At 42.6% G+C, this 16,483-nt stretch overlaps 1 protein-coding gene across 2 annotated transcripts in view; it reads right to left on the bottom strand.

The window, feature by feature from the left end:
• hmcn1 (hemicentin 1) overlaps positions 1 to 15,129 on the bottom strand; it is a 221,896-nt gene extending 206,767 nt beyond the window's left edge. For both annotated transcript variants that reach the window (XM_080769794.1, XM_080769795.1), the window contains exon 1: positions 14,631 to 15,129. In XM_080769794.1, the coding sequence (XP_080625920.1) occupies positions 14,631 to 14,892 (262 nt within the window). In that variant the 5' untranslated portion in view covers positions 14,893 to 15,129. The remainder of the gene's footprint in view (positions 1 to 14,630) is intronic.
• Positions 15,130 to 16,483: the final 1,354 nt, after the last annotated feature.

The following is a 16,483-nucleotide window of genomic DNA, read 5'->3' as shown; positions in this document are numbered from 1 at the left end:
ACCCTAAGCAATATGAATGACTTATGTGAGTTTTCTGACTGAACTTCCTTCTAGCACTGTGATAAACATAACAAACATTCTATCAAACAAATAAAACCGACAAGTAAATGTATTACACAATATAATTAGACTTTACAGGACAAACCAGACGTATCATTCCCAGGAAACAATGGTTGGAGTGGTATACAAGACTCTTTGCCAAAGTTATGACATATCTTACTGTACTGTAGGCTATGTATGTGCCAATGTAGCCCATATGTGTGTGATTATCATTTGGTGCTGTTCAGCATCATTCAGAAATCATGAATGCATAATAGTAGATAATTTGCTAGGGAGTGGATGATGACTTCAGCTTGTTACCACATATTATTTGTTGATGCCCCATTTATGTCTGGTCTGGTGGGAGCTGGGGTCCGGGCCGGTGACAACTGCCAGCCCAGAATAGCAGTCTTTTGTTGAGTTGGACAAGCATATAAACAAAGTCAGATGTTGGCAGTGAGACGCTTTGGTCTAATTCTCACCGCAAGTCCAATAGGAGCATGTATGATGTATGTGGATTTGTGAATTTCTATGAGGAAGTGGTCCTGAGTTCAGAATGGAATGGTGTGTGGTCCGTTGACTGCAGAGATTGAATGTCCAAATGCCAGTCCCGAAACAAATATACAGGCAAGAGGCGATTAACACTTAAAACCTATACTTAGTTGACCAGATTCCCAAAAGATCTATACCAGGCACCCTCCTGTTTTCGCTACACACAAAATATCTTCGGCAAAATAGCAGATCAGATCGGCTATTTTCGCTGAATTGTAAGCCCCAAAATAGGGATGCTATGGTTGAAGTTATTAAAGGTCTGGTGACTGGTTTTCTGAGCTCAATTGCACCCAAAAAACCTGAACATTCAGTAGATTTTCTGTGGTCTGGGATTTTCAGAAAAATTGGGCTCAAACAAGTGCTCTGATATTTAACAGTCCACAAATCCCATATATGACATAACACTGAATGTTCAAAGTTCAGGTTGTTTGGGTGTAATTGAGATCATAAAACCTAAAATAAAAAATAAAAATAAATGAAAATGAATATCATGAAACCTTTAACGTATCAAAGTCACTGATTTACAATTTACAGAAAACTAGTGGTGTGCAATATGCACATGCAGACAACATCCGACAAATATTTTGGCAAGGAGAGAACAAAGGCATGACGAATGTTTCAGCAGATTACATAATCTGTCTCTATTGTACATGCAATGAGTGTCATATGTTCTCTGTTGGGCAGAAACCTTAAATCGCAAACGCAACAGAGACACTAGCGGAAACGATATGTATAGAATGTATACCGGTACATTCTCTCAGGTCCAAGTGCTTCTAAAGATAAGCACTAAAGAGAGGAATGGGCAACTCCTGTGTGTGGAGTTAAATAATGGACATTTGACCTTTGGGATGTGCCAGCCGGACACTTGCAGCCTGTCTAGAAAAGGTAAACAACAGGCACATGCAGCTGGAACACATCTGGGTTTTGGAGGATATATTAGCAAGTACGGTGTGCTGTGTGTGTGTGTGTGTGTGTGTGTGTGTGTGTGTGTGTGTGTGTGTGTGTGTGTGTGTGTGTGTGTGTGTGTGTGTGTGTGTGTGTGTGTGTGTGTGTGTGTGTGTGTGTGTGTGTGCGTGTGTGTGTGGTGTGTGTGTGTGTGTGTGTGTGGGTGTACTGAATATTGAATGGGTTTACACCGCCACCAGAACCAGTCACCTTATAAATATGCTCAACAGCGACGACCCCACGGTCAGGGAAATGGCTCGTGAGTCACTCATTCAACACATGCAGCGACGTAAAGTACCATCCGCGCTGGAGAATGAGACGCAGTTCCTTGGATTCAAGACTAAGGCGAATGGTAAATTGGACATTAAAGCCGCTGGATTCGGTGTGCGGTCCGACTGGATGGATCTTAATGATATATGCCAGCGATCAGGATTACAGTTAAAGTGGGTGGCGCCTGATACAACAACTGCTGCGCTCAACAACAGCATCATCATAGATCCGCGTGTCAGTGCATGTGCGACCTACGAGCAAGACGGTGCGCACCATGAACTGTCAATCAAATCCGCGACCGCAAGAGCCACCATTCTAGGAATGAAGCGATCAGAAAGTGCACAACACTGGACCAGTCTGAGGCTGCAGGGAAAACTGTCTCTTCTTCCCTTTGCAAACCACTCATTATCACACTCTATACTGTCAAATAACACCATAGGTGAGGACATTCTCATTTTCACTATTAAAGCCTGTTTACAGGTGTTGCCGACCAAGTTCAACTTGGCAACCTGGTACCCATCAGCACACGACCCACACTGCATCCTACATCCAGTACCACATGACAAAGAAACAGTCGCACACATCTTAAATGGTTGCAGCCACTATAAAGGACTGTACATTGCCAGACATGACCGTCTGGTGGACCTGGTCTCAGACAAGATCAGAGGAGTACAGGACAGGACAACAAGAATGTATAAACACAGCACTGTAAAAATAGACTGGTTTGATCACAATGACACGCATGTCAATTCACTACAAAATATTCCAAATACCCCAGATATTGTGTTCATCAATTAAATTAGAAAAACTGTCACTATATTTGAAATAGGCTGCCCATTTGATTTGTATATGGACACTTGAAATGTGTCCATATGAAATATGAAAAATATTATGGCCTTGGGATATAACTGTCAACTTATTGTCCTTGTATTTGGAAGTCTGGTCCATGTCCATAAACTTGTGCTCAGGGGTTTGCAATTGGGTGGATTGCTAAAAACAAATGCAAAAAAGCTGGCTAAATACTTTTCTGTCTCAGCTACTATGGTCTGTCTGGAGAAAGCGTTGTTTCATCTATCCCTAGGTGGCTTAAAAAACCCAAAACAAACATCCTGTCTAGTAGTCAACAATGTGCTATATATATTTTTTTTTCCCCCTCTTCTTTTCCCTCTGTGTGTTAAGCATGTGCAGCAGCTTGGTTGGACCATATAATGTATAACCTAATTCTGATCAGTGTTTGGGTCTATTGTATTACGCCTCTTGTGCAGATCCAAATAAAATAATTCAAATGTGTGTGTGTGTGTGTGTGTGTGTGTGTGTGTGTGTGTGTGTGTGTGTGTGTGTGTGTGTGTGTGTGTGTGTGTGTGTGTGTGTGTGTGTGTGCGTGTGTGCGTGTGTGTGTGTCTGACTCTATAGGGCTCGATTTTCGTCAGCGCTAAACCCCTTATCCCTAAACTTCTTTGCTATTTTTTTTACTATTTTGCAAAAGTCAGAGGCACTAAATCCGTAATTTGGGGATTTATTTAGCATTGCGTAAGAGGCCCCCGTAAAAAATGCTATCTTGTGCCCCAGCCTAAATCCCTAAAACACCTCTGCTACCCATTACATTATGCACATGCCATTGCCTTTAAGAGATCCATTAATGTATCCATTACCCATTAGGCCCAGTGATATCTTGCCTTACACTATGGCCCATGTAAGAGCGACGCGTTGCTGCCTTGGAATACATTTAGATTTGATACAGAGGGTTGTTTTGTGTGTCCAGTAAAAATCTACTAAAATCGGCCGATACCGATGTGTTTGCACACTTTGCCGATTAATCTCCCATCACTACATAGGATAGAGCTGTATATCTAAATGATGATGCAGTGTTTCAGACAGATCCAAGCCCCTTTGGCTTTGATTATGAAAATTTTAATTAAATACTATAAAATATGTGTCAGAGGAGGCAGATGGAGGAATGTCTTTAGCCTACTGGCAGTGTGAATCTGGCGCTGATCAGTTCAGAATTTTGCGAGAGTATCTCCAGACAAACAGACCCTCAGACGTATAGACGGCTAGCCTCCAACAGAGCTGCACCGTAACAAATGCCCTAAATATAATGCTTTATAAATGTGTTGCTATCGCTAAACAGACATGGTAAAGCAGTAGAATTATACGAGCATGAAAATGTATAAATCACAAGAGAGATGAATAATAACATTCATCGAGGCATTTAACTTTGATCTGACCTGTGACCTCTATTTATCTCCAGTGGTCAGAAAAAAAGTCCACCTCTATAAATCTGTGTAAAAATATGGACCCTTACAAGTACATTTTGCTATGTACTGTATTCATTCCTGACAGCTGCTTCACTTGACCCGTTTCTGTCTCCTGCAAAATAACAATAGATTGATAGTGAGGTTTATAGTTCAAGTCGTAAAGCATTGTCTAAGTAGGCTAAACTCCACCTGTGAAAAATGTGGAAAAACAAAAACAAGCAGATCATGGCCATCAATCCAGAATACTTACAGTGACAGCTTTATGATCGTTATAACAACATTTTACTAAACCCAGACATCATCCAAATCTATCCCAGTCCCTGAGAGCTGTGTGGCATAATTTCTCCTTCGACCATCAAGCATAACAGGAGAGGAAGGTAAGACAGGTGCTCGTTACTTTGCCCTGACAACATAGTCAGGGATGAGAGAGTGGATGTGGAAGAGGACAAAAATAAATAAGTAATGAGAGGAGGGGAGATGCGCTGCTGTGGCCTTGCAAGGAAACTCTGAGTCTGCGTTGTTTCTGAAAGCCTTCTATTGGGTACAAAAGTCAAATAAAAGTCAAATATTGGCCAATATATTTGCCAAACCGATATATTGGTCAGGCTCAAAATATGGCACAGGCAGCAAACACACAAATGAGCATGATGTTTCAACATGTGGACTCCATTTTGGAGACAAAGTCTTGCCTAATAGCTGGTTCTGTTCTGTCATGCACTCTCAAGAAACAACAACAACAAACAATGGCAATCTGCATTTGAATTACAGTTTCAAAAGAAATAATTGACATGAATGCATTTAACTTCATGTATAAAGATATACAAAACATCTCAAGCGTGCCTGTATCCTTTTACAGCAGAAAGAAACCACAACTTTCAGGGGGCACGTGGCACAGGCGGTAGTGCTGTCGCCTCACAGCTAGAAAGTCCTGGGTTCTCTCCTCCGCGTCAACCCCGAGGTGGGGTTGGCGAAAGGGCCCTTCTGTGTGGAGTTTGCATGTTCTCCCCATGTCCCCTATAGGGTAGGTAAGTACCCTCACAAAAACATGCTGTAATCCTGGTCTCTAAACTACCTAGCCAGCCGGGGTGCCTGATGGAGGGGAAAGGAACTGGTTGGAATAACGTGTTCAGCGGACTGACTAAGGTCAGTCCACTGCCCTCCCAGGTTGGAAGAGGAAGAGGAAGTGTAGCGCCCAGGATTACATTAGATAATTGACACTGGGTGAAAAAAATGGGTTGAAAAAAACGTCGGAAAAGAATTATAGGGAAAAAGAAAAGAAAAACCACAACTTTCTACAGTACTGCATCTGTGAAAATGGGGTAAAGTCCTACAGTATGTTTGCCTTTTTTCCTGAAAATCTACAGGTGGCATGATTTAACACCTGAAGCAAAGTGTAATAAGCTTGAAATTGCTGTACAGTGTGGCCACACACTGTACAGCATCTATTCGGGTTAAGTATGTGCATTTTTTTGGCTTGGCTGAATAAATTCTAATGGGGCAAGCTGAAGCAGACTGGGAAAGCTCAGCATATCAGCACTTTTGACCACACACACACACGCGCACAAATGCATGCAGGCATGCACACACACACACACACACACACACACACACACACACACACACACACACACACACACACACACACACACACACACACACACACACACACACACACACACACACACACACACACACACACACACACACACACACACACAGCAAATTTAGACTGTTCTCTCAGCTGTGGAACCGCAGAGAATGTCTTGCTCTATAGGTTTGCCCTCTTTACCATCCTGATACACAATACCCTAACCCAACACGATTTCCAGAAGGGCAGAGGTCACTGACAGGCTTTAACTGTGAGATTCCCTCCCAACACTGAGCTCCACTGTTGTTGCTTCACCTCCACTCCCCCTATCCTCCTGTGCTCCCACTTTTTCTGCCCCCCCCCCCCCCCCCTCACACACACACACACACACGCCCACTGGTCCAGACGCTGACATGACGGCCAAGAGCGGGATTTTGCAACGTTTCAGGAAATGTTTCAGCAGTGCACAGCAGGAGCGAGAGAGCCCGAGCGAGGGAAGACAAAAAGACAGAGAGAGAGAGAGAGAGAGAGAGAGAGAGAGAGAGAGAGAGAGAGAGAGAGAGAGAGAGAGAGAGAGAGAGAGAGAAGAATGGGATATGTACAATGTTTCATCTTTAACTGAAACAACATGCCAACAGACTCTAGGGAGAGGGGGTGCACAGTCAACTCCGGGCTCTATTTTCGTCCATGCTAAACCCCTTATCACTAAACTACTTTGCCTTTTTTTACTATTATACATACATACACATTATACATTAGGCTATACATATAATATTTTTGAAAAGAATTGCTAATCTACAAGTTCACAAAGTGTCGATGTAGATCGACACATTTTTTTGGATGTACAGCAATTTCAACTATTCAAAACTTATTTTCAAAAGAGTAAAAAAGTTGTTTAGGAATAAGAGGTTTAGAAAATACGAAAATAGAGCCTGACAGTCTGTTTGGTTACATTAATTTTGTACACTCTGTGTTACAAATGGATAAATTAACACCGAGCATTTTACTGTGTGGACAGACAAACGCACAAAGAATAAAATCAGAAGTGAAACCCCATATAGTCCAAGGAGCGGCTCAGCTGTTCCCACACACACACACGCACACACACACACACACACACACACACACACACTCACACACACACACACACACACACACACACACACACGCACACACACACACACACACACACACACACACACACACACACACACACCCCAAAACCACTCGAGCCTTTTAAAATGCCTGCCAAGAGGGGAGAAACCGCATCACACCGGCTTTTATGGCCCAAGTGAAAAGCGGCACTATACATGTCATTCTGCACACGCCAGCCCTGTTGCTGAAACCTTAACACATGCTTTGACTAAAATGTACACGAACATCGGACAAGGTAAAGAAAGAGAAATCCCTCTCTCAAAACACAGCCAACATGAGGTCACACCATACCAAACCATGGGAATGTTCAGTCATTCTAATGTGTTCCAAATGAGCACTCCAGATCCAAAAGCGTACGACAAAAAACTAATGAATATGTGCAATAAACTCCTGTAACAAAAATAGGTTTCTTAACTACAAGTGTATGGACATAAATCTTTTGGGGATAATTTGACTATAAAAATTATGATTTGAGGAAAGCCCTCATTGAGGGGGCCACAGTAAAGGTACTGGGGTTCCTGCATATAATTATGTTTAATAAGGTACTTTTTATGCTGACTGGCAAAACATACAGTATGTCCGCAGGTAGTAGATGCAACAAAGAGCTGGAAGTAATTTTTACTAGTACTGTCACAGACAGCTGGGAAAGAATGCATAAAATACTGTATGTACCTGTATGTATCTGTATGTATTTGGTTAAAATGGGTGGGGTTTAAAAAAAGGCAAAAGCTTGCTCTGGTGCACTGGCCTAAAAGTGGGTCCTTAAAAACTGCTAAAACGTCTGAAATGTATGTATGTAGGTGGGTATGTATGTATGTGTGTAGTATTTTAAAAGGGGGGGCTTTTTAGTAAAAAGCCCAGCCCATAAAACCTTCCTATATTTAAAACAAATCCAAAATAAGGTTACCAGTGAAGGGCAAAATGCCTATTCACTGGGGACTATGCAAGGCAGAGGCGTCCACCCCCCTGAGTCCAAGTTAAGCTAGACCGCATACCTAAACCAATGTCCGAAATGTCTTCTAAAACCCAAGGGTAAAATGGATATAAAAATAGACAGTAATAAAACCACCTAAAACCATAAATGTATGTATGTATGTATGTATGTATGTATTATCTAAATAATTTTCACACAGCATGATGGAGCAATGAGCAATCTTTGTTCCTACTCTCACAGGACCTGGCTAAGATATACTGTATGCACTTCATTTTGGAGAGAATATATCAACTGTTCTTGGCTAAAGTTGTTCATGGGGAGCTGTGAGAAATTGTCTATCCGGGACGAAATACCACAAAATGACCACGCCCTTTTAAAAGTATCCGCTACTTAAAAGATGGCTCTATCTTCTAAACCGCTGGAGCTAAGAATAAGGTTGCGAATACATTAAATTAGTTTTCTCCGACGGGTGGCTCCGGGTGAGAAGTTCATTCACGCGAGAGAGACTCAGAGTAGTGTTGCTGCTTCTTCGCTTGGAAAGGAGCCAGCTTAGGTGGTTCGGGCATCTGGTTAGGATGCCTCTCGAGTGTCTCTATAGCGAGGTCCTCGAGGCACGTCCCAGTGTGTTCAGTCCCTTGTCAGTTCGTCGTCGTATATGATGTGATCAGTTATAGTTTGTTTCTTCTAGTATTTTGTGAAGTTCCTTGTTATTTTTCCGTGTGGGTTTTGAGAATTAAACCTCTTGAACATTCACTTCTCTGCCTGGCCTGGTCATTCTGCATTTGAGTCTTACACCTCCGTGTCCACACAGTGACACTGACTGGTACAAAGCTTTGTGTGTCTGTCACTGCATCCACACTATAGCGTCACAAAGATGCCAAAATCCACGAGCGGCAGGCGTCTTTTCCTGATTTTTAGACAGCTGGTGGATTGAAATAAAGCTCCACCCACACGTCGGCCAGAAAACCAGAGACGCTTGCCCCCGCAGCAAGTGGAAGCCGTGCAACCTTCATTTTCCATCCACCAGCTGTCTAAAAACCAGGAAGAAACGCCTGCCGCTCGCGGCTTTTGGCATCTTCGTGACGCTACAGTGTGGATGTACCACATTTGTGATGATTTGATTGGCTGATCACGGCTGAGCATGAATGTGATGATGTCAAACTATTTCGGTCATCAATGTTTATATAGATCATTGTGTATATTGCATATACTGTAGCTTTTTTCTTTTTTGGCTTGACCCTGTCTTATAGCTGCTTGCAGCTACATTTATTTTTACGGTATTATATATTTTTAAATAGGGCTTAAGTGGTATTAGTCGCTCGAGTCGAGACAGACTCTTGGCTCACACAGTTTACTAATGCTTCCGCCATACAGTCTGTGTAACTGAAGTGATGAAATTGCAAATAAAACTACAGCCTCCCTTTCACTTCTGTAAAAAATGCCCTCACCTAGATTGACAATTGACTGTCATTTAGTGCAGCTGCAATGATTAGTTCAGGTCGAGGTGCCCCCAATGCTGAGAGTTTTCTGCTCAGTCCAAAGAAAGGACAGACAATGAAACACAGCAGAAACACAGTCTGAGATGTGTATTTCCTTTAGATTTAGATATTTCCACTTTACTACTTGATGAATATTTAAGTTGACCCAAAAACCACACTTACGAACAGAAGGTTCCATTTCAGGAACTAAAATGTTTGACTTTTTCAATTGTTATATTTCTAAAAGAAAATGTACACTTTGCTTATCTCCAAGACAGGCTGAATTCATTCATCTTAATCAAACTGTAATCCACTTCAGACAGAGGATTTGAGTAAATGTTCTTTTTTACTATTAATTTGCTATCATATTCCTTTCTTCTTTTTTTTCTCAGCTTGAAATCCCTTCTTTCATTATGTACCCGTCCATTCTACTCATCTCATACTGTTCAGACCCCCACGTTCATACTATGACCTGAGGGGTGCTGGGACCTTGCATAGCCATGCTGGCCAGAAAAGGCCAAAATGGATATTCTATTATACTATCATAACAAAGATTAAAGATCAGACATGCTATCAAAGCTCACCAGAGGTCAGAACCAGGACACATAACTTCTCAGGACCTCTGAGTGAGCCTCAGAATCCACAAGAAGTCAAAGGGCAAAACGAAGCTGAGCCCAATAATCCAAGATGGTTAAGAAAGACAAGAATGTCAGAAATAAATTAGGATCTTTAGAAATAGGGTTATTAATCTCATGTGGATTCATGTTAAACTAGAACTGCACTCTGTCGAGTGCCTATACTTGCTTGTTGCACACAAGCAGAGCCAGTGCGCAAGCATGATCTGCTGTGAAAGCATATCATGAATTACCTTCATGTTCTTCTGTTGAAGAACTGTTGAAGAACAGGAAGGAACATGAAGGTAATTCTATTTAAGCATTTCAAATTAATTCTTTCATTACGTAATTATACAGATGAGTGACGGCTTTCGATGGTGACGTATATGTCGATCAGTGTCGGGTGGATTAAAGGAAATGCCTCTATGTATATATGTATATGTTGATTAGTGGTATACTGTGGTTTTCGATGGTGACGTAATGCCGATAATAGTGTCGGGAGGATTAAAGGTAATGACCCTATGTATACATGTATGATGTATACATGTATACATGTAATCTGACACCACTACCATATCAAGCACAAGTAGTCATTACGTCATACGCTGGCACAGTGCATAAGCATCAAACGGTGACATGGACGAAAACTATTACTTGCGCGCTCTGCTTGCGCAAGTAACAACTCATGCATTGGCCAATTAGAGTTGGCTGATATGACAAATATCACAATATTGTTGACCAAATACTTTGATGCTGATATTGTGATGATAATATCGTATTGTAACATTAATATATCACTTTTCACAAATAGTGAACAATAGCTGATCTATGCAATGCGTTGTGAGCTAGATCTGCTATTTTTGCTACTTTTGTATGTTAAAATATCTGACCGTTTTAGTATAAGTATAGAGCATAATGACATTAAAATCAGGAAAAGTCACTCTTGTCATATCACAATATTACAATATTACGATATCCAAAATCCTTATAGTCTCATAATACCGTTATAATATCGTTGTATTGCCCAGCTCTACAGCCAATAATCTTCCTATTACCCAAAATGCCAATAGGGCCGCGATCCATAATTTACCTTGACCTTAGCTCTTGGCCATAAAGGTGCTGGAACCAAACCTGAGTACTCAGTGTTCCTCAAGCAGCCCACAGGTATGCTCAAGCGACCAAGATGAAAGCTGGGCGGGACCGCCGTGTACCGACTACAAAGCCAAACAGAGTCTAAAACTATTGCTCTCAAGTCGCCACAGGGCATGTTAGAAGATGCACAAACAGTCCTAAAAATTAAAGGCTATTTTAATATCCCAGGGCGGGTAATTTGGAAAGATGAAACACTTAAAGGTCCACTGTAGACCGACACGCTCCCATCTTCATCTGATCCTCCAAAAAAAGATCCCCTTTTTGGGACATTCCTACCTAATAGCATCATTATTGACTCTGTCCAGTTAAACGCAGGCCCCTTGTAATCTCGCACGGGTGGGGCAGTTCAGACAAGAACTGCCCGTCTAAAAAGTGGTGTAAAACAAAGAGAGATGGGGCAGGAGTGAAGAGCACTGAACGTTACAGAGGGCGTTCCGAGATGAGCACCTTTGATCACGAGGCGGGGGTCAGAGGCTATCCCATCATCAGCGGACATCATTCCACGCCCAGGTCCTTCTAACTACAGACTAGGGCCACAAAGGGAATAGTTTAGCCAGCCATCACCGTGGTGGGAATTATCTCAAACGCATACTGTACTAAGTCAAATCCTGACTCAAACTCTGAGTAAAAAGGGTCTGTTAAGAGTATTTTGTTATTGTGAATGGCTGAATCAAACAGTAGATATTTTTACACTCAATAAATATTTTGTATTCAATATTTCAATCCAAGTTGTCTGTCTGAATTCGATTTATATTTCCTTACATGTTTCAGTATGTGTGGTGGTATCAGTGTGTATGTACAATATGTGTGTGCGCAAATGTGGGTTTGCACATATCTGTGTGCAGCATTCTAGCGCCCCCACTAACCAGAGGCAGTGTGTTCTGACCCATGTCAACCTCAACCAATAAAACATGTATACTGGCACATACACACAGGACACACACTCCCTCTGACGGCAAAACATTGTTTATGAGGGACAACATGTGTGTGTGTCAGGACTTCAGCAGCATTGTAATGCCTGTAATGCGGATGTGACGCATTGTGAGCTTACAGATCTGCAGTTTGCAATGCCGTCATACAACAAAGTATAATTTGGGTTTAAGTGGAGAGGTGGCAAAGGGTGCCTCCTGGTCACTAGAAACTGATTGGGGTGGGGTGTGGGGAAAAACACCCAAACACCTAAACAAAGACAATGATGACATATCCTGGAATTGCTTGGTTGGCAGTTATAGGCAAAGATTTAAAATCCCACATTTTCAAATAATTTAAACAAATTTCCTAACATTGCTGACATTTTCCGGATTTCCAGGAATGCTAGAATGCTGCAACGCTTGCTCTGTAATAACAGGATGTCTGTCTCTGATAACTGAGAAATGGGTCACAAACTGATATTGTTGATGAAAACTGTAGTACTTAGTTTAGACTAGTCATTGGTTAGACCAGTCATTAGTCCGACAACTACAACCTATCTCAAACCCTCAGCCTAACCCTAACGTCCCACGGGGCAGCACACCTAAACCTTGTCTAACCAATGACTAGTCTAAAGTTCTAAACTAAGTATGCACCCCGGTTATATTCACAAATATTAGGTCACTTGTCCACATGATTACATGGGCCTCAGTAAAATGACTTGTGAAGTATCCTCTTGCTTTCTTTCTCTCTCTCTCTGCAGGATGGAGAAAAGGAGGGAGATTTCCTGCGGGTTCTTCCCACACAAGCCTGACCCCAATATCCAAGCTTCCTCCTGACACTCTCGCCTCACAAGCATGCATGTACACACGCACACATCCACACACCCACACACACACACACACACACACACACACATACTTACAAACACGTGCGCACACGTGTTGCATGTGTGAGCACTAACACACGCAAACACATTCTTCCTTGTACAGGCACACACTAAAGGTTTTACTGACAGACAGACACACACAGACAGGCACAAACTGTACAAACACACACGCACACGCACGCACACGCACACACACACACACACACACACACACACACACACACACACACACACACACACACACCACACACAAACACACACACACACACACACACACACACACACACACACACACACACACACACACACACTACTGTGTTTACAGTGTCAAATTGCAGTGTAAATAGCGGGGGGCTCTGGTGTTCAATTCAAAGGCAGCCAAATCAAACAGGAGACCCAGCGTTATCACTCTGGGTCAGGCGGAAAACAGAGAAAATGGACACATCTCAAACTGGACAACCCCAAATAAAAACCTTTGCAAGAACAAACCTGACTCTCTTCAAGGATCAGGATGGAGAGAGAGAGAGAGAGTTAGAGAGAGGTAAAGCGACATCGGGGAAACGTTTGGACTACTCCAAACTCTCAGTGTGCTGTTCTAATCATTTCTCTGTCCCCCTGGGGGGTTTGGAGAAACACATTCTGACATCCTCGTAAACATTTAAAGGCACAAGTTACTGGGGCAGGGGATGTCACTTGGCACCACACGGACAAATACACAAGCAAGGATTTGTGCTGAAAAGCCCACTTGTAAGCTTCCATGCTGTATAAGGAGATCTATACAGGTCCTATTCCTCATTTGTATGACTTAATTCTAAAATACGCGCAATTATGAATTCATGGTTTGTTGTACATCTACTTGTCTATACTCATAGTATACTGAGCATAATTCTGACTTGAACATGTCTATTATTGTTGGCACAGAGACAGAGGCTTGAAGCCATGATTGAGGAATTCTTTAGATTTTCTGACAAGCTGAAATGTAGCAGGAGAGCACACATCTGGAATAGGGATCTCTCCAGTCTCCAGACCCCACTCCTCTCTATCCATATCTATATAGTATCTTAGCTGTCTGCTGCTCCACATGGCTGCCTGTTTCTGCTATACCTGTCCTGTGTCTGTCACTTGCGGATTGCTGCGGCTCTCCGCTGACGGACACCTTCCACTTAACACTTCAACTTCAGCACACAAACGCCAGGCCATGACAGCAGCTTTGTTTGCGTTTTGACTGAAGGTGCAAGGTTCTCCTCCTCCCCATCATCGTATTGTAATTACAGACTCACATGCACCATGACGTTTCCCCATGCATGCCCATTCGGATATCGGGCCCCTGTAAATGGCGTATATCTTTTACCCACAGCCATAAATTGTTTTGAAACAGAACGAGGCACTGATGCATTTTCTTGGTTTTAGCTGTTCCGAATGAAAGAGCACCTAAACGTGTGATGATAATCATAAGGCTGCAGAACACCGAGCACCAAGCCACACACTAACTCAATCGGAATGCTAATGATAGTGACCGCCGGGCAGAACATCTGCGTGCGGACTCGGAGACAATACCCCCAAAGTCCCCACTCTAGAGGTGCGAACAGAGCAAAGTTTCAGCAAACTATTAGATTTCTCACATTTCTGTGTACTTGTGCGCACTGCGCCCTGATCTCAAAGCGTGAACCGTGCCCAAATAAACTTAAAGGACTGCATGAAAAACTGCAAAACAATTGCCATGCGCAATATAGGACTAACTGGTGTGTCTTTTAGCGCACTGGCCGAGCCGTTTAGTGGTGGTGGCATTGCAACATGTTACAATAGACATGGTTCAGACAACGCGGTAATTTCATTCATTGCTTTACCTGGGTCGTGGAAGGGGACCAGGGCGAAGTTATACAGAGGTCTCTTCGTTCTGCTCTGGGACATTTCCAAAATCTTGGACGCACCCTCGATAACCTGGACCAGGTCGTCGTACATGGAGCCGGTCACATCAAAGACGAATGCCAAGGTGGATGCCCCCTCCGGAATCTCTTCTTTCGTGTCCTCTGCCCCTGTGTCTTGCCCAGTGGAACACGCCACTAAAAGTACCTGCACAATGGACAGCCATACAACGCTGGTGTCCATTTTCAGAACAACTGGTCTTTTCAAACAAAGTTCTGGGTTATCTTCTCTTTCTCGCTCACTAATTGGATCCTCAGCGTAAATGTCGAGATAAAGACATTAGGCTGTCAAAAATGCACTCAAACGTAATTACAAAAACTGCAAAGGAGCAGCATAGACAAGACAAGGGTAAAAGAAAACAAAAGAAACTCCCTCCTTGATGCTGCTGTGCGCTTCCGATGTTTTCTGCAGATTTTATGCGCTCGAGCTACCCTCGTAACTCCGTGGAACGTCTGAGGTCTCTCGGCTCGTTAGCAGCTCTTACTTCTCAGCTGGTCTCTTGTTCAGCTCTCTCTCTGTGAACACTTGGGAGGTGGGCAGAAGAAAGGGCTCTATAATGACTCCATGCAGAACAGCGGGGCTCTGATTGGACGAAAAGTTTGGGGCCACCAACAAGATGGACCTCGCGCGTAAAGATTCATAAAGCATGCCACATTCATTTATTTATTCAGACAAAAATAGTGAATGGTTGTTTGGTTGTACATACTAGAAAAAAAAAGATACTAGTTTGAAAATAAATAAATAAATCACAAAACCGCAACGATTGTCAGCACTCAATAACAGTAGGCCTATTATCTAATAACATAAAATGAATATCTACACGTTGGGCTCTATATATAAAACGAAACAATCTACATTACAATTGTATCCTAGACTTCCAAAGCAGCCTAATTAATTTACATCAAGTGTATAAAGCTGGTGTTTGAGTGTTTAGTGCACAGTGCTAGAGCTCTTTCAGTTCGCCAAAATGGGATTTATTACGCCTACTTGAGTAGGCCTACTGGCTACTTGTTGTGTGAACAAGTAGGCTTCTCTCCACAAACAAGGTCAGAATAAAGGGGATAAAATAGATAATGGACTATAACTAAAAGTTATATATATATATATATATATATATATATATCCTTTTGGTGTTATCCTTTTAGCCTTAAAGCCTCAATCACCATGTAGGCTAAGTTATTGTTGAGGGGCGCTATATGCCCAGCTGTGTGTTTGTGTGTATACCTTATATATAGCAATGATTTGATTGGCTGAGCACGGAATGTGAGGATAAAAAGTGAGGAGAGATAAGTGAGGAAAAGTGATTGGCTGAGCACAGAATGTGAGGATAAAAATCACACCCGTGTGAGGTGAGGGGCTCAACAATTAAATCATCACAAATCACTTTTGGCACTTCACATTTCTGACCTCACCTTTATTATTTATTTATTGTACTTTGCTCAGCCAGTCTCCTCCCAGTGGGACGTGCCTCGAGGACCTCCCGGGAGACGTCCGAGTCCGAGAGGCATCCTAACCAGATGCCCGAACCACCTAAGCTGGCTCCTTTCCAGGCGAAGGAGCAGCGGTTCTACTCCGAGTCTCTCTCATATGAACTTCTCACCCTATCTCTAAGGGAGATGCCAGCAACCCGTCGAAGAAAACTCATTTCGGCCGCTTATATTCGCGACCTTATTCTTTCTGTCATGACCCACACTTCATGCCTTTGTCTTCAATATTTGTGTTTACACACTTTTGTCTTCAATGTTTGTGTTCAAACAAACACTCAAAGCTGGAC

The sequence above is a fragment of the Protomyctophum bolini genome (assembly GCF_963924005.1).
Source record: "Protomyctophum bolini genome assembly, chromosome: 8".
NCBI classification, from domain to species: domain Eukaryota; kingdom Metazoa; phylum Chordata; class Actinopteri; order Myctophiformes; family Myctophidae; genus Protomyctophum; species Protomyctophum bolini.
This window is presented reverse-complemented; position numbering and strand designations above follow the sequence as displayed.